This window comes from Halichoerus grypus, chromosome 1 (assembly GCF_964656455.1).
Source record: "Halichoerus grypus chromosome 1, mHalGry1.hap1.1, whole genome shotgun sequence".
Taxonomy (NCBI): Eukaryota; Metazoa; Chordata; class Mammalia; order Carnivora; family Phocidae; genus Halichoerus; species Halichoerus grypus.
In genome coordinates this window covers 196,117,831-196,138,490 of record NC_135712.1, presented here as the reverse complement: position 1 = coordinate 196,138,490, position 20,660 = coordinate 196,117,831, and the positions used below count along the sequence as shown (strand labels likewise).

Here is a 20,660-nt window from a genome sequence, read left to right as displayed (position 1 = left end):
TCTCGAGGTCCGGGCGCTCGCGCGAGAGGGCGGGGCGAGGGGAAGGGGCGGGGCGAGGGTGGTACTGGGCGCAGGCGGTGCAAGAGGAAAAGGCGGGGCGGGTGGGGGCGGTGCGAGACGAGGGGGCGGTGCGAGAGCAGGGCCGGGAGCAGGCGGTGCGAGAGGAAGGGGCGGGGCGGGCTGGGCGCGTGGCCGTTAGCGCGCGGCCGTTAGCGGTCCTCCTCTACTAACGGTCGGCGACGCGGTGGTCCCCGCGGCCGCAGTCTCCCTGGGTCGCAGTCCGCGTGACCCGGCTCCAGTTTGCGCGCTCGCCCCCTTTGCCGGCGCAGTCACCGCGCGGGGCGGCCGCCCGTGAGGTAGCTACCACGGCTTGTGACAACGAATAAAGCTCCGGACAGCGGCGCCCTCGGCGACAGCTGGGCGGGCGGCCCCGGCCGGGAGCGACGGCCAGTGCGCCACCGTGAGGAGCGAGCGGCGGAGGCGACCTCCGGCCCGGCCCCACACCAGCCGCCCGGCAGGCGCGACATGAGCCTGGTCTGGCATCCGCGGGATGCTCCTTGAGCCCCTTCTCCGGCTGTTACCTCCGGGGGGCGGTTGTGGCCACACCGACACGTATTTTCCAAATAAATCACTGTTTATTCTTGCGGCGGCGGGGCCGAACACGCTAATTTATTTTTAATTTTTTCAACAAGCCTTTACCCAGCACTCATCCAGTGAAAGAGCTTGGTAACCGTTCCAAGGGAGCATCCGCTCGGTTAGGAAATCTCGGACTGAGCTGCTCGTGGAAATCGACATTTGAAACGTCCCTCCTCAAATGCTCTGAAGATTGTTGCGTCTTCCCGTAATTACCAGTGTGCACAGAATCCCACTCAAGGAACGTCTTGGTCCAGCGATGCAAAGAACTGACGTTTCAAGGTTTTATTTCTATGGCTAGATGGCCGGTATTTCCCCCCAACGACCCAGAGCCGCTCAGCAGCCCCGAAAGCGGGTCCCCTAGCTGCGCGCCCTCCTCTCTCCTCTTCCAGCCCGGCCAAGTGCTTTTGTTGAAGAAGAAGCCATCAAGTGCCATGACTTCTGCAAGCGCAACTCATGGGTCGGAAGAGGAGATGGAGCAAACACAATGAGAGGAAGCGTAGTCTAGTCTTAGTTTTCTGAACAGCTAGTTAGTTGCCTTAGCAGTTGTATCCAAGGAGAACAGTGGACAGCCCCTGCAGATGTTTACGCTTCCCAGCTGTGCTCTGAGGACATGGGTGCTGGAGTGTCTGTCCCTGGAGTGACCTGATTCACGCAGCTCTCCTTCGAAGAAATGCTGTCCTTCCCCTCTCCCTTGACTAGACACGGTCCTCCCTTCATGGGAGTGGATTTTATGTCTTTTTCAATGGTCTCTTCCCTTTCAGGGATTTCCCCATTAACCAATGAAAACTAAATTTGCGGTCTGCTGACCTTGGTGGGGGAAGGGAGGCAGGGTGTCGTCTCCACTTTGGGACATTTTACTCTTGGCTCAGATCTAGAGAAAGGTTGGGAACAGACCAAACCTCAATGGCCAGCCGAGCCTGGCGACAAGTGAGAGGAGCTAAAGGGTGATTTGTCGGTGTTCTCTCTTGTCTCCCACTAGAGGGAGTTCCTGCTTCAGGCAGCCAAAATCCCAGGGGCTCCTTTTCCTAGGAAAGAGCTACCTTCTTTAAGCCTTTACTGGGTAGAATTAAGGCACCTATACTTGGATGCCAAATGAGCCCCTTTATCCTGAGTGCTACCTCGTGCATTTAGTAGGCACGAAGAAAACGAAGACCCATTTAGTCAGCTCAGGTAGTGGTTCCCATTCTTACTCTCCGGAGTAATAGCGGTAACTCTGATCTTGGGCAAGTGCCTCTCTGTGACCTCTCTGTGCCTCAGTCTCCTTGTCTGGAAAATGGGGATAGTAGTGGTACTTCCTGCACAGAGTTTTTGTGTATTAACACAGGTGAAATGCCTAGAACAGTTTTGATGTGATTTAATATTTATTGGCTACTACTAGCCTTGATAGTGGGTGGGTCCCTTTTATTTTGTCACGTGGGTTGGGAGGTGAGGTACACTGTTACTTTGACCCTGTGGAACCAAATGTAGAATTAAATTGCTGATCAACCCCTGTTTATATTTATAGCTGGAAGAGCCTATATTGTCCTCATAATAGTATAGAAGAATTCCAGTTAGGAGAGAGAGTCTGTCCCTGGAGTGTCTATGAAGACTATAAAAGAAAAGAAGAAGGAACGTCAAAGATTGAGGTAGACCAGGTGACATGAGGGAGTTCGGGAGAAATTGTCCAGAGACCCGTGGTATATGCTGCACTTTTTGTCCCCTCTGTGTGGTCTTGAGGGCTGGGGTTGGGGAGTGTGGAAGCATACACCAGTGGTCCCCTGGAAGCTGCCCGGTCACCTGTGCCCCCAGGGCTGTCCCTAATAGCAAAGTGCTGGCTCTGGAGCCCTATGCCTAGATTCATATCTGGGCTCTAACACTTGGTGTTAGACACTAGGTGACCTGGGACAGGTTACTTCATTTCTTTATGCCTCGGTTTCCTCACCTGGAAAATGTGCATCATAATAGCACCCACTTTTTCGAGCCTCAATGAATGTGGATTCATTGAGCTAATACATGGGCAGAGCCAGGAATAGTGCTTCGCAATAGGAAATTTACACTCAATTTTGTATTTCTTTTTCTTTTTTTTTAAAGATTATTTATTTATTTATTTGACAGAGAGAAAGTGAGAGAGCACACAAGCAGGCAGAGAGGCAGAGGGAGAGGGAGAAGCAGGCTTCCCGCCGAGCAGGGAGCCCGATGCGGGGCTTGATCCCAGGACTCTGGGATCATGACCTGAGCCGAAGGCTGACGCTTAACCGACTGAGCCACCCAGGCGTCCCTCAATTTTAGTATTTCATTCTGCTCTGTGAACATGGTGCCACCAGAGATTCAGAGTAGGTGGCAGAAGAAACAGTAAAAGAGCAAAAGGGGGTTTGCTCCTGCATTCATTCAGTCTACACAGGTAGCACAGCCAATGAGAACAGGAAGATAATTACAATCTCACATAATTCAAATGACTTAGTGGGTATGTTTTGTGCTCGCAAAAAAAAAAAAAAAACAATGCAATAAAAAAAGAAACTGATGTCTTAGCCTTTTGATATTTTGGTCCTTCATCAGACCCAGGGAGGCATTTTGAGGGAAATATTACAAGGGATGTTGACAGGATCCTCAAAGACCACCCTGTACTTCTTCCTTCTCTTGTATAGAAAATCTGCCAAGACAAGGAGGGTAACCCAAAGGAAGCCATCTTCGGGGCCTGGTAAGAAAGACTGGAGGTGTTCTGTTCAACTGCTGCCTTCCAACCTCAGCCAAGGTCACCTATGTAGGGCGGCAGACTTACTTCTCTAACTGTCCGTCCTACTCATTTCCCAGATTCTCTAAGATCCTGAAGAACTCAGGGTCCTTGATTTTTAAATGGCTAATCCAAAGTTCAAGAAACAAGTTATTTAAAGCCACTTGAGAGAAAAGTGTATAAAGTGAGCAGCTGCAGCCAACTCAAATGTGGCCAAAATTATATAAAGGCCTAACTGATACCATGCAAAACCTCATCCCAACCTCCATCCTTGTCAAAATGTCCTCTTCCCAATACATGACTCTTCCTTGTGCTCCCAAAATGAATTCTTAACATTCCTTCTTCCAGTTTGCCGGCTATGCCTTCGAGAGCCTGGGGATCCCGAAAAACTGGGGGAATTTCTTCAGAAAGACAATCTCAGCGTGCATTATTTTTGTCTTGTGAGTATAAGGTCCCCTTTGCTTTGAATGTTTCATGGCTTTTGCTGTATAGTCTGTTCTCTGTTTTTCATCCAGCCTCAAATACATAGCCTTGTTTTTCTTAATAGCTTTTTTCTTTTTAAAATCTAGTCTTTAAGAAGTAATGTACGTACCTGCTATAAAATCCTGACAGTATAATGTACAATAAAAAGTTGCTTCCCAAAACAGTGTTCCCAATCTTTCTCCCTCTCCTCAGAAGCACATGCTGTCAACTGTCCTTCGAGCTGTTTTTTCCCACTATGCTTTTTTTTAATTAGCTATAATTTGCATACTATAGTTTGCACGGATTTTAAGTGTACAGTTTGATGAGTTTTGATAAGCTCCTATATCATGGGGATATAATGTATATCCTCGTGTAAACACCATCCCAATCAAAGTATTTCCATCACCCCAGAAAGTTCCCTCCCGTACCCTTCCAGTCAGTCCCCTCAGAGATCATCACTGTTCTGATCTATAGATTACTTTTGTCTCCTCTTACAGCAATTGTAGTCTTGCGTCTGGCTTCTTTTACTCAATGCAGTGTTTTGGAGATTCATCCATGTTGTTGCGTGTTTTGGTAGCTCGTACCTTTTTGTTGCCTAGTAGTATTCTGTTGTATGAATATTTTGTAATTGGCTTATTTTATCCATCTGTTGATGGACATTTGAATTGTTTCTATTTGGGGGCTATTATGAATAAAGTTGCTATGAATATTCATGTTCAAGTCTTTTTGTGAACACGTATTTTCACTTCCCTTGGGCAAATGCCTAGGAGTGGATTTATTGGTTGTGTGCTAACTGTATGTTTAACTTTTTGTGAAGTTGCCAAATCACTTTCCAAAGTGGTTGTACCAGTTTACACTCGCACTAGCAATTTATGAGAGTTCCAATTGCACAATATTCTTGCCAGAACTTGATATGGTCAATCTTTTTAATTTTAGCCATCCTATTAGGTGTGTACTGGTATCTCATTGTGGTTTTAATTTGCATTTCCCTGTTGACTTAAGGTGCTGAGCTTCTTTTTGTGTGCTTACTGGTCATTCACATATGTTCTTTAGTGAAGTGTCTGTGCAAGTATTTTTCCTTTGTAAAAGTAGGTTATTTTGTCTTATCAATTTATGAGTTTTTTATATATTCTGGAGGCAAACCCTTTTTCAGATATGTGTATTGTCACTATTTTCTCCAAGTCCATGGCATGCCTCATTTTCTTAATGGTGTCTTTCAAAGAACAAATGTTTTTAGTTTTGATGAAGTTCAGTTTACCAATTGTTTTTCTTTTATCATTAGTGCTTTTTGTGTGTGTCCCAAGATATCTTTGCCTACCCGTTGAATTACCTTGATGCCTTTGTTGAAATCAATTGACCATATATCTGTGGATCTGGATGATTTATTTTATGTCATTGATCTGTGCATCATCCTTACAATAGTACTGCACTATCTTGATTATTGTGGCTTTATAGTGTCTTGAAATTAAGTATTATACGTTCTTGAATCTTTTTTTTTTAAGATTTTATTTATTTATTTGACAGAGAGAGAGACACAGCGAGAGAGGGAACACAAGCAGGGGGAGTGGGAGAGGGAGAAGCAGGCCTCCCGCAGAGCAAGGAGCCCGATGCGGGTCTCGATCCCAGGACCCTGGGACCATGACCCGAGCTGAAGGCAGACGCTCAACGACTGAGCCACCCAGGCGCCCCTCTACAATCTTTTTTAAGATTGTTTTGGCCATCAGGTCCTTTTCCATATAAATCTTACATTTAGCTTGTCAGTTTTGCTTTAAAAAAAAATGCCTGTTGGGATTGATATTGGGATTGCATTGAATTTATAGATCAATTTGGGAAGAATTGACATATTGAATCTTCAATCCATGGAAGTGATATATTTCCCCATTTATTTGGGTCTTTTTTTTTTTAAAACATTTTTATTTATTTATTGAGAGAGATAATGATAGAGAGCATGAGAAGGGGGAGAGTCAGAGGGAGAAGCAGACGCCCCGCTGAGCAGGGAGCCCAATGCGGGATTCGATTCCAGGACTCCAGGATCATGACCTGAGCTGAAGGCAGTTGCTTAAACAACTGAGCCACCCAGGCACCCTATTTGGGTCTTTTAAAATTTGTCTCAGCAATGTTTTATTTATTTATTTTTTCCTTATTTTTTATTCAGCAGTGTTTTTTTAGTGAAGAAGTCTTGCACATCTTTTATTAAATGCATGTGTAAATATTTGTGATTTTTATGCTATTATAAATGGTATTTTAAAATTTCAGTTTCAAGTTTGGATGTTGGTATATATAAGTGCAGTTTATTTTGTATGTTGATTTTATATCCTGCAATCTTGTTAAGTTCACTTATTAGTTCAGTAGTTGTTTTTATTTTTAAGTTTTTTTGGTAAATGCCTTAGGATTTCCTGTGTACACACTCATGTAGTGTGAATAAAGACAGTTCTATTTCTTCATTTCCAATCTTTCAATTCTTTTAATTCTTCTTCTTGCCTTATTATACTAGGTAGGACTTTCGATCAGGTGTTGAATAGGAGTTACAGGAGTAAATATCCTTGTGTTACTCCCAACATTGGAGGATAGCATCCAATTTTTCAACATTAAAATATGTTAGCTGTAGACTTTTCATCAGATTAAAGAAGGTTCCTTATATTTCTAGTTTGCTGAGGATATCATGAATGTGTATTGAATTTTGTCAAGATGCTTTTTCCGCATCTATTGAGATGATCATTTTTTCTCCTTTATTTTGTTTATGGGCTTGTTACGTCGATTTAATTTTTAATGTTAAACTAACCTTGCATTTCTGGTATAAACCCTGCTTGATCATGATGTATTATCCTTTCTATATGGTGCTGGATTCAATTTGCTAATATTTTGTTTCATTTTTACACCTCTACTGGTGAGAAAGACTAGTCTGTGATTTTCCTCTCTTGTAAATCCTGTCTGGTTAGGGTGTCAGGTCTTGGTTAATCTCAGTGCCTTTACAAGCATACACATTTTCAACATAAAAATAAACATACTATACACAGCATTTTGTATTTTGCTTGTTTTTTACCTCTTAATACTTATGAAGATCTTTCCACGTAGAACGTATTGATCTAGTTTTTTTCTTTTTAATAGCTAATTGGTATTCCATGGGATGGGGGTACCAAAAAGCATTAAAACAAACCGCTTTTAAAGGACATTTAGATTATTTCTAATCTGTCACTATTGATTTTTCTGTTTATAGAAATAATACATCCTCATTGTAGAAAACATTAGTAATACTTAGAAATATAAATAAAACAGAAATCACTCATATAGTCCTAAAGCCCTGAGATAATTAGTGTGGAATAGATACGTTTTAATCCTAATTGGGAACATATAGCTATAATCCAAGTGTCTTCAAGTCATCTAACCTTGTAGGGTCACCTTTTCTATAATGTCAAAATAAAATAACCTGGGTCCCCATTATACATTACATGTAATCACTGTAGGAAGTCCAGCACCCTCCCCATATTTTTGGAAGATTCTTGGGGTGGGGCTGGGGTGCTGACGTTCTTCCAATGTGCATACAACAGTTCATGGGTACATGAACAGTTTGTTGTCCTTTTCCTTGATTTCCCATTCTAGAATCTGCTTTGGGGGCTTTTCAGAAGCAAAGGCCCTTAAAATTGTGTTTTTAAAGAAGAGTTCAATTCCTCCCCTTCCCCAATAGGGCAGAATGACTATAGTTGGGAGATTTTATTTTATTTGGAGGGAGGGAGAGAGAGAGAGAGCACAGGGGGGAGGGACAAAGGGAGGGAGAGAGAGTCATAAGTAGACTCTGTGCTGAGCGTGGGGCCCCATGTGGGTTGGACCCCATCTCATGACCCTGAGATCAAGGCCTGAGCTGAAACCAAGAGTTAGATACTTAACCAACTGTGCCACCCAGGCGCCCCTATGCCCAGTGGAGCAACCCTTGGGTCCAGTTCCTTTCCAAATCCACCTTTCGGGTATCTGTGCCTAAGTTCAGGGTCCGGGTATTGGCACTCAGCCACAGTGGGTCCTGGGTAGATTTTAAAGCCCTGTTTGCCTTCCTGTAGAGAACACACTCTGAAAAGACTATTTATTTTGCACTAAGGAGCAGTACAGTGGGCAGGGTAAGAGTGTGGATTCTGTGGGCGTGGATGTGAAGGCCGGCTCTGTTGCCTCCTTGCTGTGTGACCCCAGCCGTGTCACTTACCATCCTACACCTCAGAGCTCCTCTGTAAGATGAGGATCACAATAGCATCTGTCCCAGGGTTGCAGTGAACATAAGATGAGTCAATATACAGGGAGTGTTTCCCCAAAGGGCTCAGCACAGAAAAGCAATCCTCGGTAAATGAGAGACAGTGTAACACAGAGGTATGTTAGAGCCCAGGTTCTGGAGTCCTGTGACCTTAAGCAGATCACATAATCTCTCCTATAAAACGGGGATGATGATAGTACCTACCTCCTGACGTTGTTATAAGGATTAAATGAGTTAATATTTGAAAAGCACTTAGAGCAATGCTATATAAGCCTTTGTTAAGTAAATTATCCTGTAAATGCATATATATCGCACCACGCTCTATATTCTAGCTCTCTTACCCTGTCATCCTCCTCACCCCACTGCACTGTTTCACCGATCATCAATGTTGACAGCCTGGTTCTACTGTTCCCCCAGATCCTATCTAGCAAGCTGCCTCAGAGGGGCCAGTCCAACAGAGGTTTCCATGGATTCCTGCCTGAAGACATCAAAAAGGAGGCAGCCCGGGCTTCTAGGAAGGTTAGAATCCCCCAATACGGGGGCCTCGGGATAGGCCTCTTCTCATACCTCTCTGATCGTCCCTGTTTCTGTTCTTTTCCCTAGCTGCTAGTTCAGAAGTCAAAGGACTCTTGGATTTCTCAACAGGTCCTTCTCTTAAGCTGCATGCTTCTCTGGGGTGTAGTATCCTAAGTGAGGAGAAGGAGCAACATCCTAGGGGAAAAAAATAATTTAGTGCTGCTTGAAGCTCAGCTTCAGGGTGACCCCAAGAGCTTTCAGGTCAACTGAGGAAAGGAAATGGCTGTTGCTTCCTAGAATTTCCATTCCATAGAATGATGTGCCGCAGAATGTCTGTTTGTCTTTCTTGGGGCCCTGAGCACTGCCTGGCATCTCATTTGCAGATCTGCTTTGTGTGCAAGAAAAAGGGAGCTGCCATCAACTGCCAGAAGGATCAATGCGTCAGAAACTTCCATCTTCCTTGTGGCCAAGAAAGGGGTTGCCTTTCACAATTTTTTGGAGAGTACAAGTGAGTGATAAAGGGGAAAAGTTGGGCTGCCCTTTTGCAAGTTGCTCTTAATTAGCCACCAATGAAATCAGAGTCCGGTTCTCACAGGCCTGTTTTGATTCACTGGTGAATCTGTCCTACCATTCAATAATGAGAAACAGTGTCTTGACTTGGCGATTTCCCAGGGCTTCCTTCTTGCTTCCCAGCCCCTTCTTAAATTACAAGCAGCTGCTGTTCTTAGACAGCTGCTCAGAGCTCAGCAGGGCTTTCAGGAACAGGAGACTGTGGGGATAGTCCCGGGAGTTTTGCTCAGTGGGGCAACAGCTGTGAGAAGGCATGTGGCTTTCCCCCTCCCTGCTCCTCCTCCTCCCCGTGAGCATGGAGGTTCACTGGGCATCGGCCTGGGTGGCTGCTCTTCCTAGGCCAGGCAGCCGGAAGACTGCATCAGTGACAAACCAGAAATCAAGTCTGTTTGTTCTGCCTCAGATCATTTTGTGGAAAACATCGCCCAACACAGGACATCCAACGGGGGAAGGCAGGGGAGGAAAGCTGTGTCTTGTGTTGTGAAGACTTATCCCAAGCAAGTGTCGAAAATATCCAGAGTCCATGTTGTAGTCAAACTATCTACCACCGCAAGTGCATACAGGTGGGGCTTTCTCCACCCTGGGGACCTTCCACATTTTCTCTAGTTCGGAGCACCCTAGGAATGCTCAGGCAGTCTTAGCTTCTCTGTTCCATCCTGGAGGCCTATATGCAGGGAGGGTTCCAGGCAGAGGAAAGTCAGCCCAATCTCTGGTCACCCCTGACCTGTAAGACCTCATCCGTGATAACATTTAGACTGAGCAAAATCCTCAGGAGGGCTAGAGCAAACGAGCTGGAATGAGTCAAGCAGCCTCAGAATCAGCCTTGCTTCCTGGGACAGAAGGAAAGGGACCCTTGAATGGGTCAGCAGTGCAGGCCCCACAGCCAGAGGTGACAGCTGAGGCACTCCTGGGAGCTCTCTCGAATTGAGCGTGGTCTCTGGTCTGATGCCTGGATTTGCACCCCTCACACTAGCCCACCCGTAGCCCTTTTATGGAAATCTCCAATCAAGCTCTCTTGGCAACACCCTCTTTGTGAGATGAGGGTTGGGGTGGAGAGAAGGTGATCAAAGATGGTGTTTTTATAAACACAACGCTCTTCCATGTTTCTCTTACAGAAGTATGCCCACACATCGGCAAAACATTTCTTCAAATGTCCCCAGTGTAACAATCGAGAAGAGTTTCCTCAAGAAATGCTAAGAATGGGAATACATATTCCAGACAGGTAGTGGAAACTCTAAGGCGGGAACTGAGCCAGGGAGTGGGTTGCCTAGATTTCTAGAGAGGAGGTGAGTGTGAGGTTAGTTCAGAGGATGAAGCAGCAGCCCAGGCACTGGCGTATGGTGAAGAGGGAGGGAGTGGAGGGAGGGCTTGTCAGTTATCAAAAGAAAAGGAGGTGGGGGTGCACTGTGGGAATGGGGGTAGACATGTTCCTGAAAAGGGTGCTTGGGGATCAGAACTCCCTGGGGCTTGGTTCTTGAATTCCAGTGTGGAACTAAGAAACCCCCATGTTCCACTCATCCTGCTTCCACCCTCTCCTACTGCCAGACCACTCAGCCCATCTTGTTTAAAGTATTCATGCAGCCTGTTGAGCTCTTTTGCAGTGCTAGCTTGAGTTCTTTCTAGTTCCTCCCAGGTAGACAAAGGTTTCACCACCAATTATGTGCCCCTTACTCATTGTTTCTTTTCCCACTGCAGAGATGCCGCCTGGGAGCTCGAGCCAGGGGCTTTCTCAGAGTTGTATGAGCGCTATCAACATTGTGATGCCCCCATCTGTCTGTATGAAAAAGGCAGAGACAGCTTTGAGGAAGAAGGGTAGGGAAAGGCTCCTTGCTAGAAAGATCTCTCATTGGTGCCATCCTGGAGTTAGACCTTGGCATGGTTATCAGGACCAAGAAACTTGCTCTTGTCTACAGACCTCAGGGTGAACCCAAGTTCCATACTTGACCAGCCCAGGACTCACTCATGCACAAGGGGACAGGTTCCTGCAGGGTCCTTGTGCCCAGTGGAGCAACCCTTGGGTCCAGTTCCTTTCCAAATCCACCTTCCGGGTATCTGTGCCTAAGTTCAGGGTCCGGGGATTGGCGCTCAGCCACAGTGGGTCCTGGGTAAAATGTACGGTGCAAATTGCCTGGGAAGCCCTCAGCGAAGGCCTGGCCTCTAGCGGACATTCAGAGAGTGGTAGTGAATGTCCTATCTGTCCCCACAAGCCTTCCTTGGCTTCTCCTGCAGGAGGTGGCGTCTCATTCTGTGCGCTACCTGCGGATCCCACGGAACCCACAGGGACTGCTCCTCTCTTAGATCCAACAGTAAGAAGTGGGAGTGTGAGGAGTGTGCCCCTTCTGCTGGAGCCACAGGTGGGACTGGGGGGTGGTCTGGTCTACGAACTTGGGCGGGGGCTGGGGGGGGACTTGTGGTGCCTGGGAAAGGAGGAGGGTATGCCCCTGGATGGGGACTCGGAGTTTGCGCCTTTGGTGTGGGAAGGGAAGTAGCTAGGGAGGGGCTCAAGGACCTGAGCCCGGAGAGACGGAGGCCTGAGTCCTCCTCTCCACTTGCCTTCCACCGCAGCCTATACCCCAGAAAACTCAGGTGACACCCCTTGTTGCAGCAGCACCTTCCACCCCGGGGGGCATTTCTGCAGCAACGCCAGCCTGGAAGAGAATCCAGGCCCTTCTTGGACTGATTGGCCGGGACCTTCCTTATTAGAAAAGCCAGAGTCCTCTGGTGGCAGGAGGGGCCACTCCTGTCGGTCCAAGCGTGTCACTAAGAGCTGCAAAAAATCCAAGTAACAGCTTCTGAGTAGTCGCTGCCAAGCACATTTGGATATGAAGCTGTGCTCCTTCACCGGGTTTGAGGGAGGGAGCCCTTTGGGACTGTGAGGCAAGGAAAGAGGGCCGGCAGTGAGAGTATGAACCAAGGAAAGAGAAGTCCCAGGGGAGCGTGAGGACAGAGCAGAGTCCAGATGCCAACCTCGGAATGTGTTAGCAGTTATGAGCGTGCCTCTGCTCTTTCTGCCTGATCCCCAGAGAGCCTTCTCCTCTTCTCCCACCCTAATCTGCTTCTCATATGCCTCTTCTTACTGCACCCACGTTTGTTATTATGCAAATAAAGGTTTTCTCTCCATTGGTGTCTCCTTACAAATTCACTCTGGAATTTATCTAGCATCCTGAGGAATCCGGAGGGTAGAGTGAGGAAATAGAAAATGTACCCTTCTAATCTATAAAATTCAGTGAATAAATGTAGAATTTTCAACTTCAAACATAGACATGTTGCTTTGGAGGGAAGCAGTTTGCAGGGAAATTAACTTTATGGGCGGGGACAGAGATTTCATCATTGCACAAATAAACACAGGCTCTCATCAGGGAAGTGAGCCAGCAAAGGGGGCCATACTGGACTGAGAATAGGCCACCATTGCAAGGCTTGGGGCCCTGGACTCCAACAGGCCAGGGACTGCCATGCTCACATTGGGTGGAAGGACTCCGTCCACTGCAGGCCGTGTGGTCTGCAGCATACCTCCACTCAAAACCTCGCTGCCTGGTGCCTCAGGCAATTCCGTCTCGGGTAAGGGAACCATGCCAGGACAGTTGCATTAGGCAAGGCAGCTGGGATGGGAATCTGGCAGAAGGTCTTGGGAGAAATTGAATGGAACCTATCTCACATATTTTTGTTTTTAATGATTCTGTGGGATTTAGATTAGCGGGGGAAATTCAGGACCATTGCCAGATACTCAGTGCTCAGGGTCTCACTGAGTCATTGTAACCAATGGTGGAGGACGGGGTTCTTGGTTCAAAAGTTGTTGAGCCCTGGAGACTTCCATCCTTGGTGTTTACAGCGATCACTTTCAGATTTGACCAGATCCACTTGGAATCACATGGGATGTGGGGTAGGTTATTTGTGTCTTTTTGTTATTATCAAAGTATGCAGGCAAAGTAATACAGAATTTTAAAAGTCAAGAAGTACTTAAAGGATTATAATGAAAAACAGTCTCTTGTCTTACCCTTCCCTACCCTCAATCCCGCTCCTTAAAGGCAACTACTGTCCATTATTTTAGCCATTTCTTGATTCATTAGTCTTAGATGTTACTGACTTCCTATTATGTCATGTAAGATCTTGCTCCTTTGAGACTTCCCCACTTTCATTCTCTCCATCTTTTATAATTGCATCACAGTTTTTATTGAATTAACCTTCAGTGATTACATTAGTAACCTTCAGTTTACTTGCTGTGACCATGTAAACGCTGTATACCTCTGAGCCAAGCAGTACGCTAGGATTATTTTTCCTCTCCTGTAATTGGTTTTTTTCCTGAAATGAATACCTATCCCTTTTGTATTGCTCAATTTGTGAGGTACCTATGGCTAATTCTTCCCAAATGTTCCACGTGACAGTTGCCTCAAAATACAATCTTCCTCATAAGCCAAACATCAGATCACTATTAGCTGCACTTCTTTTCTGAAAGACGGGCCTCCGAGAGCCGACTCCTGAGCCGGCCTCTCACTGGGCCTATTGCACAGCTAACACCCTAGGGCGGCCCGCACCTCTGCCTTTTCTCTTCCTTTTCTCTCCCATGATTTTGATGACTCAGTGCTGTGCTTCCTAACCTGGGTTTCCAGGGACACCTTGTCAGAGCTCTGCAAGTGACTAAGTTTTTAAATTGTGGATTTTCATTTCAAAAACAAATGATATTTTACCTATCCTAAAGACTCAACTCTTTTTTTTTTTTTTTTTTTTTTTTAAAGATTTTATTTATTTATTTGACAGACAGAGACACAGCGGGAGAGGGAACACAAGCAGGCGGAGTGGGAGAGGGAGAAGCAGGCTTTCCACCGAGCAGGGAGCCTGATGCGGGGCTCGATCCCAGGACCCTGAGATCACGACCTGAGCCGAAGGCAGACGCTTAACCGCTGAGCCACCCAGGCGCCCCAAGACTCAACTCTTGTAGTGATAATTCACAACTGCAAGACACTTCCAAGATTAACACTTCAGATTCTTAATCTAGAATTTCTATAACTTGGGTCACCAGGCATATTCTTAGACATCCGGGGTAGTATCTTTCCCTTTAAAAAGAATCCACTTGGAGGGGCGCCTGGGCGGCTCAGTCAGTTAAGCATCCGCCTTCGGCTCAGGTCATGATCTCAGGGTCCTGGGATCGAGCCCCACATCGGGCTCCCTGCTCAGTGGGGAGACTGCTTCTCTGGCCCCCTCGCCCTCGGCCCCTCCCCTCCCCCCACCTCGTGTGCGCACTCTCTCAAATGAATAAATAAAACTTAGAAAAAAAAGGATCCACTTGGATACTACTCAAGTGTGAGAGACACCATCTTAACTGAAAGTGGTGGTCCTCTGGCAGTACCTCTGGGACCCAGCTGCAGTGGGTGGGAGGTACAGCTTGGGGGGGGAGGATAAGGGGTGCTTTGGGCACTTATTCAGTTGCCTGATCTCTGGGTGCAGTTGACCTTATGGATACCTAGAAAACAGTCACACTCCTCCCTATTAACTATTTCTTCATCTCTATACCTTTACTCTCCATTGATTTTAATAGCTGACTGGAAAGTCCCCAATTTTGAAATGTTCTATTCTTCACCTAATCAGTCATTCCCCACTAAATAACTGGGTTTTTTGTCTTAAATGAACTTTTAATTTAGGATAGTTTTAGATTTACAAAAATTGTGACGATAGTACAGGGATTCCCCAAATACCCCAAACCCTATTTCCCCCCTTAGTACCATCTTACATTAATGTAGTACATTTGTAACAATTAATGAACCAATACATTATTTTCAAACCCAGAGTTTATTTAGATTTCCTTAGTTTTTACCTAATGTCTCTTTTCTGTTCTAGGACCCTATCCAGGAGACCACATTGCATTGAATCGTCCTGTCTCCTTAGGTTCCTCTTGGCTGTAACAGTTTGTCAGATTTTCCTTGTTTTTGATGACCTTGACAGTTTTGAGGAGTACTGGTCAGGTATTTTGAGAGCCCTCAGTTGGTATTGTCTGATGTTTTTCTCACGATTAGGCTAGGGTTATGGGCCTGGGGGAGGGAGACCACACAGGTAAAGTGCTGTTATCACATCATATCCAAGTTACAGACTATCAACATGTCTTCCACTGTTGATGGTGACCTTGATCATCTGGTGAGGTATGTTTGTCAGGTTTCTCCAGCGTAAAGTTACTTCTTTTCCCCACTTTCCAGACTGTGCCTTTTGGAAGGAAGTTGCTCTGTGTAGCCCACAATTAATGAGTGGCGATCTATGTCCCCTCCCTCCTCGAGGACAGAATATCTACATTATTTGGAATTCTTCTGCATGGGAGATTTACCTATTCTCTTCCACTTATTTATTCGGTCATTCGTTTATGTCACTCTAGACTTAGGGATTTGCATAGTGTATTCTGGGTTATAATCCAATACTGCTTGATTTATTTGTTGCTCAAATTATTCCAGTTCTGGCCATTGGGAGCTCCTGAGTCCTTTTCACATACCCCCATTATTGTGTATTTTGTTCTGTTTTGTTATTTTGGTTTTGGGGGTTTTTTGAGCCCTTCTTTACTTTTTGGCACTACAAGATGCTCCAGGCTCCTCTTGTATGATTTAAATACATGTTTTCACAAGTGATCCGTCTGTTAGAATTAATTACTGTTTTATAACTTAGGACCTAGAACAAATAGTTCACTTGGAGAGGGTAGAAATAGATGTTAAATAAAAATTCCCCCCAAATTCACCTTCTCTACTTCCTCTAATTCTTACCTTTGTAGGAACCATAAACTAGGGCCAAAAATCTCAGTATCTGCTTCTACTTTCCTTTATCCTCAACCACCCTCTTTCTTGTCAATTTGGCTGTTACACAAATGTTCGCCTTCTTTGCTATCCCATCGCTAGTGCTCAGCTCAGACCCCCGTGCCTCAGAGGACTGCAGCAAAAGCCTTCTCCCTGCATGGTTTCCTATGTCCACTTGCTGTGCTGACAAATCCACCCTTTTCCCTTCTGCTAATTACCATAAACATCTGCTAGCTCTTTTCTTAGGATGGCTCTGCTGAGATTGGCATCCAAGACCTTCCACAAACATGGCCCTACTCAGCAGCATCTCTCTGGACACCCCACCCACGGGCACTCTGCCCTGGCTACCCTGGAACACTGGGCCCTGAGCATAAGGTTTGCAGTCTGGGGAGCCATAGCCTCTATCCTCAGCCTGTTGAACCCAGCAAAAGGGCCATTTTTCACTTGCACTGGTCTCTGCTTATACTCCTATTAGAGCAGGCATCGTTCTCCACCTGGCCCTACAGTTGTGTATCTATCTCTCCCACTAGATGGGAAGCCCCTTAAAGGCAGGGGCCTGTTTGTCTTATTAACCTTTCTCCCCCCCGGGGTGTGTGGCTCCAGACCCCACATTCAGAGGCAGTTTGATGTCTACTGAAGAGATGGAAGGGCTTGTAGCTTGTACTCATGAGCCTGTTGTTCTGCTGTCAAACACCAGAGGGCGCTGTCAGCAGAGTGAGGAAGAAGATGCTGCCCCCTTAAGAGTTGAGAACGGCTTATTTTTTAAAGCTTGCTGCTATTTTGGGATTGCATAGGACTTACTGCTCCTCACTTGTTCTAAACACATCCATTTGCGTTTATTCACGAGGTGGGCTCCTGTTGGGTTTAGAGATTAGGATAAAAGTTACTAATGACACTTCCATCACGGGTCATATCCTCAGACAGGTCTGCCTGTCCGTCCAGACCCAAAGTGATCCTCCTAATGCCAGCTGCCCTCCTCTTCCCCCCCAAAATGAGGACTGCCAGTCCCAAGGGAAATGGATGATACAGTTCTGTTCTTCTTCTGCCCCACTGTCCTTACACATACACGCACACATTGATATTAAGGCCTCTGGCTAGTGACATCAAAGACTCTAACGTGTGGACCAGACAGGAGGTTGCTATGAGAAATAGCATCTCCATTGGCCCGGCCCCCGGGGACACTGTGTTAGCTCCTATATACTCCCAGACTGGCTGGAGGTGAAGTGCAACATCATGGGGGGGGGCAGGTATGAGAAGTCTCCCTACTGACTAAGCTAGGAAGCCCCATCGTGGCGGGGCGGGGGGGGGGGGGGTGGCGTCTGCTATTTGGAAGGGTCTCATGCCTTTTACATTTTTTTCCAAAAAGCAATCTGGCAATTGGAGGCCATAAACCAAAAAGTTGATATATTTCAGAAAACAAAAAACGAAAACCTTGTTCTAGCTTCTCTGTAGCAAACCACCTCTAGCATGTGCAACAGCTGAGTGGTGCAACGGCAGGAGGCCCGGATGGAAGGAGAGAGGCCCGGATGGAAGGAGAGGCCCAGGGCTTCTCCCCCTTGTCTTTGGTGTAATCTTGTTCCTTGACCCTGCCCTGCGAGCACCTCTGATAAACAGGAAGGCATCCACGCCATCAGTGTCCATCCCCCTCAGAGCATCTGAGACCTGTCTAGGCCATCAAAGCCATCCCCAGACCTCAGGAGCATTCTGGAGGGGACTCCAGACTCACCAAAAACAATTCCCCATTGTGTTCCCCCCTCTTGGAAATCAGGGATTTGTAAACAGACCCTTACATTTAGACAGGTCCTGCCCTGTCTTTGTGCTGGTGTGTTTTTTCTTCCCTAAACAATGTCCTTTCCAGCAGGGCCAGCCTGTTCACACCATTGTCTGAGACCCTTGGACTACAGGAAACAGCACCAGATTCTTATCAGCTGGGGGTGGGGGGGCAGCGTGAACAGATGAGGTCATGTCCATAAAGCAAGCTGCTGGTCTGCCACATCATTCTTCTGTACCTTTATCTGTGAGGGCAGAGCCCCCCTTGTCCTCCTAACTATCTGGGCTTCGTGTGTCCCTACTACTGTAGTCCTTTCCATTTGATGACAGACACCTGGACTCTGCTGCAGGCCTCTGTTGGTCCATTTTGAAATCCTTGCCAGCCCACAATGGTCCCCTTTTCCTGGTCTTCTCTCTCTGCCCAACAGGATGCTTATGGAAGTGAAACAGACCCCGTTGGGATGGATTAGGGTACACTCCAGTCATCTTCCTCCCTGGGGAAAAGGGGTCAAGACTGGTCACCTGAGTACCCCTCAGCAGTGTCCCTGAGTGCAAGCTCCTAGCTGACTGCTAAAGTCTGGGTGAGGATAGGAGCAGGTGTCCCTTCTGAGGCCTCTCTATGAGTCTGGGCAACATTTCCCATCCTCGGTGGAGAATGATCTTTTAAAAGGCTCCATTGAGGAACCAGGAGTTTCCTTAGTGAAAATCCAGCGGGGAAAGTGAAAGGCTTCATTAGGACAAGGCCTCTAGGGAACAGGCCCAGGAGTGGTAGCCACGGCAAGGGTGGGCAGGGGCAGGGCAGTGGGAAGTGGGCACAGGGCCATAGCTGCTGTTGCCTCATCTCCTGTTCCCCAGGGGTGGGGGGTGAATCCGGGAGAGGAGCCAGGGCAGGGGCCCAACAATCCTTAAGCTCCTAGTCAGGTATTGTATGAAACCTAGCCCCACCCACTCACCCTCTCCCTACACCAGGGCCAAGTCTGTAGTCTCAGAAAACCTTGGGGATTTGATCTTGGTGTGGCCTGAAACTTCTTTGGGAGACCCTGAGAGCCAGCACTTGGGGAAGGCTGGGGTGGATCCCTAACTAGGAATGGAAATCGGGCTGTTTCTGAGCAAGTGTCTCCTAGTTCTACGAAGGAGATGTGGCTGGCTGGGGAAGCCTCAGCGCCCTGGACTGGCAGAGGCATGTGAGTGGGTTCCCTGGTCACCCCCCCACCCCCGCTGTACCTGCACCTGGGCCCATGGAGAGGACAGCCTGGCTCCTGATGGCTGCCACCTGCTCCCTCCTCCAATTGGGGGCTTCTAGGGATGTCTAGAAACTGACCTGGGCTTAGCTGAGTGCAAGGAGGCCACTTGAGAAAGTGAAAAGAGCTGTTTTCCTCCTCTATTCTGCTCCCTCCCTCCCTCTCACACACACCCCCCTCCCCCCCGCCCGCCCGTTAGAAATGAGTCTGTTGGACTGCTGGACAGCCACAGTCTTGGGGTGAACCCTAGCCATCCACAGAGGATCTTGCCAGGAAGTGGGCTGTGGAGGCAGACTGAGTGTGGGAGGATGGGCAGAGGCCAGGCCCAGGGGCCAGCAGACTGGTGGCTTGGCAGCCCTGGCCCTGGGATGGCGGGTCCCGCTCTGGTGCCTGCCACGGGAAGCCAAGTTGTGGCTATTCGATCTGGGAGGCCAGGGCCTCCACAGTTTACAGGCTTAGAAAGCAGAGATGAATAAACTAAGCTCACATGGCAGGGGAAGGAATTAATCAAATCTGCATTTTCCTAAAGTATGCTTCAAAACATTAGGAACATGAGGTGGTGATTACTTGACGGGGAAAAAAGGACCCCAGGTTTGGGAGAATCATGTAGCTTGCAGCAGACATGCAAGTTAATGAGACATTATTGTGGGCTTCTTAGGGATTCACAGGGCAAACAGCAGCTCCCAGGGGGGCTAAAGGGACAGAAATCCCCGTATTTATTTGACCCTTGTCACGCTAAACCCATTTGGGTAATGATGACACTGGCCCAAAGACTAGGGGAAGTATGAGACTTGGAGGAAAAAGTTGCCAGGGAGAGAGAGGGAGGCCCCTGAGGCAGGAAATAGGGCTCAAGGTGGGAGGCATGAGGGGGAGAAGTCCAGGCCCAAGGGGTGGGAAGGTGGGAACGGAGGTGCTGTGGCCTAGGGAGAGAAGTGGCTGTGGAGGTCAAGTCCCTCCCAGCCCCACACTCTGGGCCGAGGGACTGCTGCTGATGCTTCTCAGGCCGCTGTGGCCGTGGTGGTGGCAGCTTAGGGCAGGACACAGCGGCTCAGTTCTGTCAGGCCCAGGGGCAAAAGGAGGGGCCCTGCTCCTGGGCCACCAGATGGGGCAGATGACTGACTCGTGAAGCCCCCCTACTCTGTAGTATGGATTGAGGGGCTCATACTCAGCATACTAGCAAGAGGCTAGTCTCCCTGGCAAGATGTCCCTCCCACCTTCGAATGGCTCCTGCCCTTTCCCATCTCCCTCCGGCACACTGGGCTCTGTTATTTGGGCAGGGGCATGAGGTCAGAGGGCGGGGGGGGGGGGCACACTCAGTGGCGCCTTCAGCGGCATCCAGACATCCCCTCCTCCTCAGAAGCTTCAACCCCCACAGCACAGCCCAGCACCCCAGGCAAGAGCACTGGCGGCCTTAATATACGTTGGTATGTGGCTTGCGATGAACACAGGCACCAGGCCAAGTGTTGCTGTTACAAATATCAAGTGTTATTGTGGAGAAGGAACAGGGCTGCCTACGTGCCCAGCTGCCCTTTGCCAGCATTTCTTTTTTTTCTGACTCAAGATCTTCCTGAAGCCCAAGAAGGTCAGTCTCAGAAGCCTGAGGGGCAGGAGTTTCCTAACTTAATAAGCGAACTCAGTTTCCTAGACAAAGCCCTTTGACTCCTTCCTTCCTTCCCCTCCTGCCCATCTCCCTCCCTTCTAGAATATACCCCTTAGGGTGGCCGTCTCCTCCTGGAATGGATGGAAAGGCT

The 20,660-nt window shown here is 47.6% G+C and overlaps 1 protein-coding gene across 3 annotated transcripts; it reads left to right on the top strand.

The window, feature by feature from the left end:
* The first annotated feature begins 187 nt into the window (after positions 1-187).
* On the top strand, positions 188-15,736 carry PHF7 (PHD finger protein 7). Of its 3 annotated transcripts, none has more exons than XM_036102627.2 (11): positions 188-915; positions 2,141-2,261; positions 3,261-3,313; positions 3,695-3,786; positions 8,463-8,564; positions 8,945-9,069; positions 9,535-9,694; positions 10,247-10,353; positions 10,827-10,943; positions 11,361-11,485; positions 14,964-15,736. In XM_036102627.2, the coding sequence occupies exons 2-11, from the start codon at positions 2,218-2,220 to the stop codon at positions 15,026-15,028; spliced, it is 990 nt and encodes a 329-aa protein (XP_035958520.1). In that variant the 5' UTR covers positions 188-915; positions 2,141-2,217; the 3' UTR covers positions 15,029-15,736. The 3 variants fall into 3 exon arrangements, with proteins under 3 accessions (XP_035958520.1, XP_035958518.1, XP_035958519.1); XM_036102625.2 differs by lacking the exon at positions 14,964-15,736 and adding an exon at positions 11,697-12,251; XM_036102626.2 differs by lacking the exons at positions 2,141-2,261; positions 14,964-15,736 and adding an exon at positions 11,697-12,251.
* The last annotated feature ends 4,924 nt before the right edge of the window (positions 15,737-20,660 follow it).

What these genes read in the sequence shown, in the direction of transcription:
- PHF7 (XM_036102625.2), top strand. Translation starts at nt 2,218, where the DNA reads ATGAAGACTATAAAAGAAAAGAAGAAGGAACGTCAAAGATTGAG. An exon ending in GACAGCTTTGAGGAAGAAGG is followed by an intron (nt 10,944 to 11,360) that starts GTAGGGAAAGGC and finishes CTTCTCCTGCAG; the next exon opens with GAGGTGGCGTCTCATTCTGT. An exon ending in CCCTTCTGCTGGAGCCACAG is followed by an intron (nt 11,486 to 11,696) that starts GTGGGACTGGGG and finishes CTTCCACCGCAG; the next exon opens with CCTATACCCCAGAAAACTCA.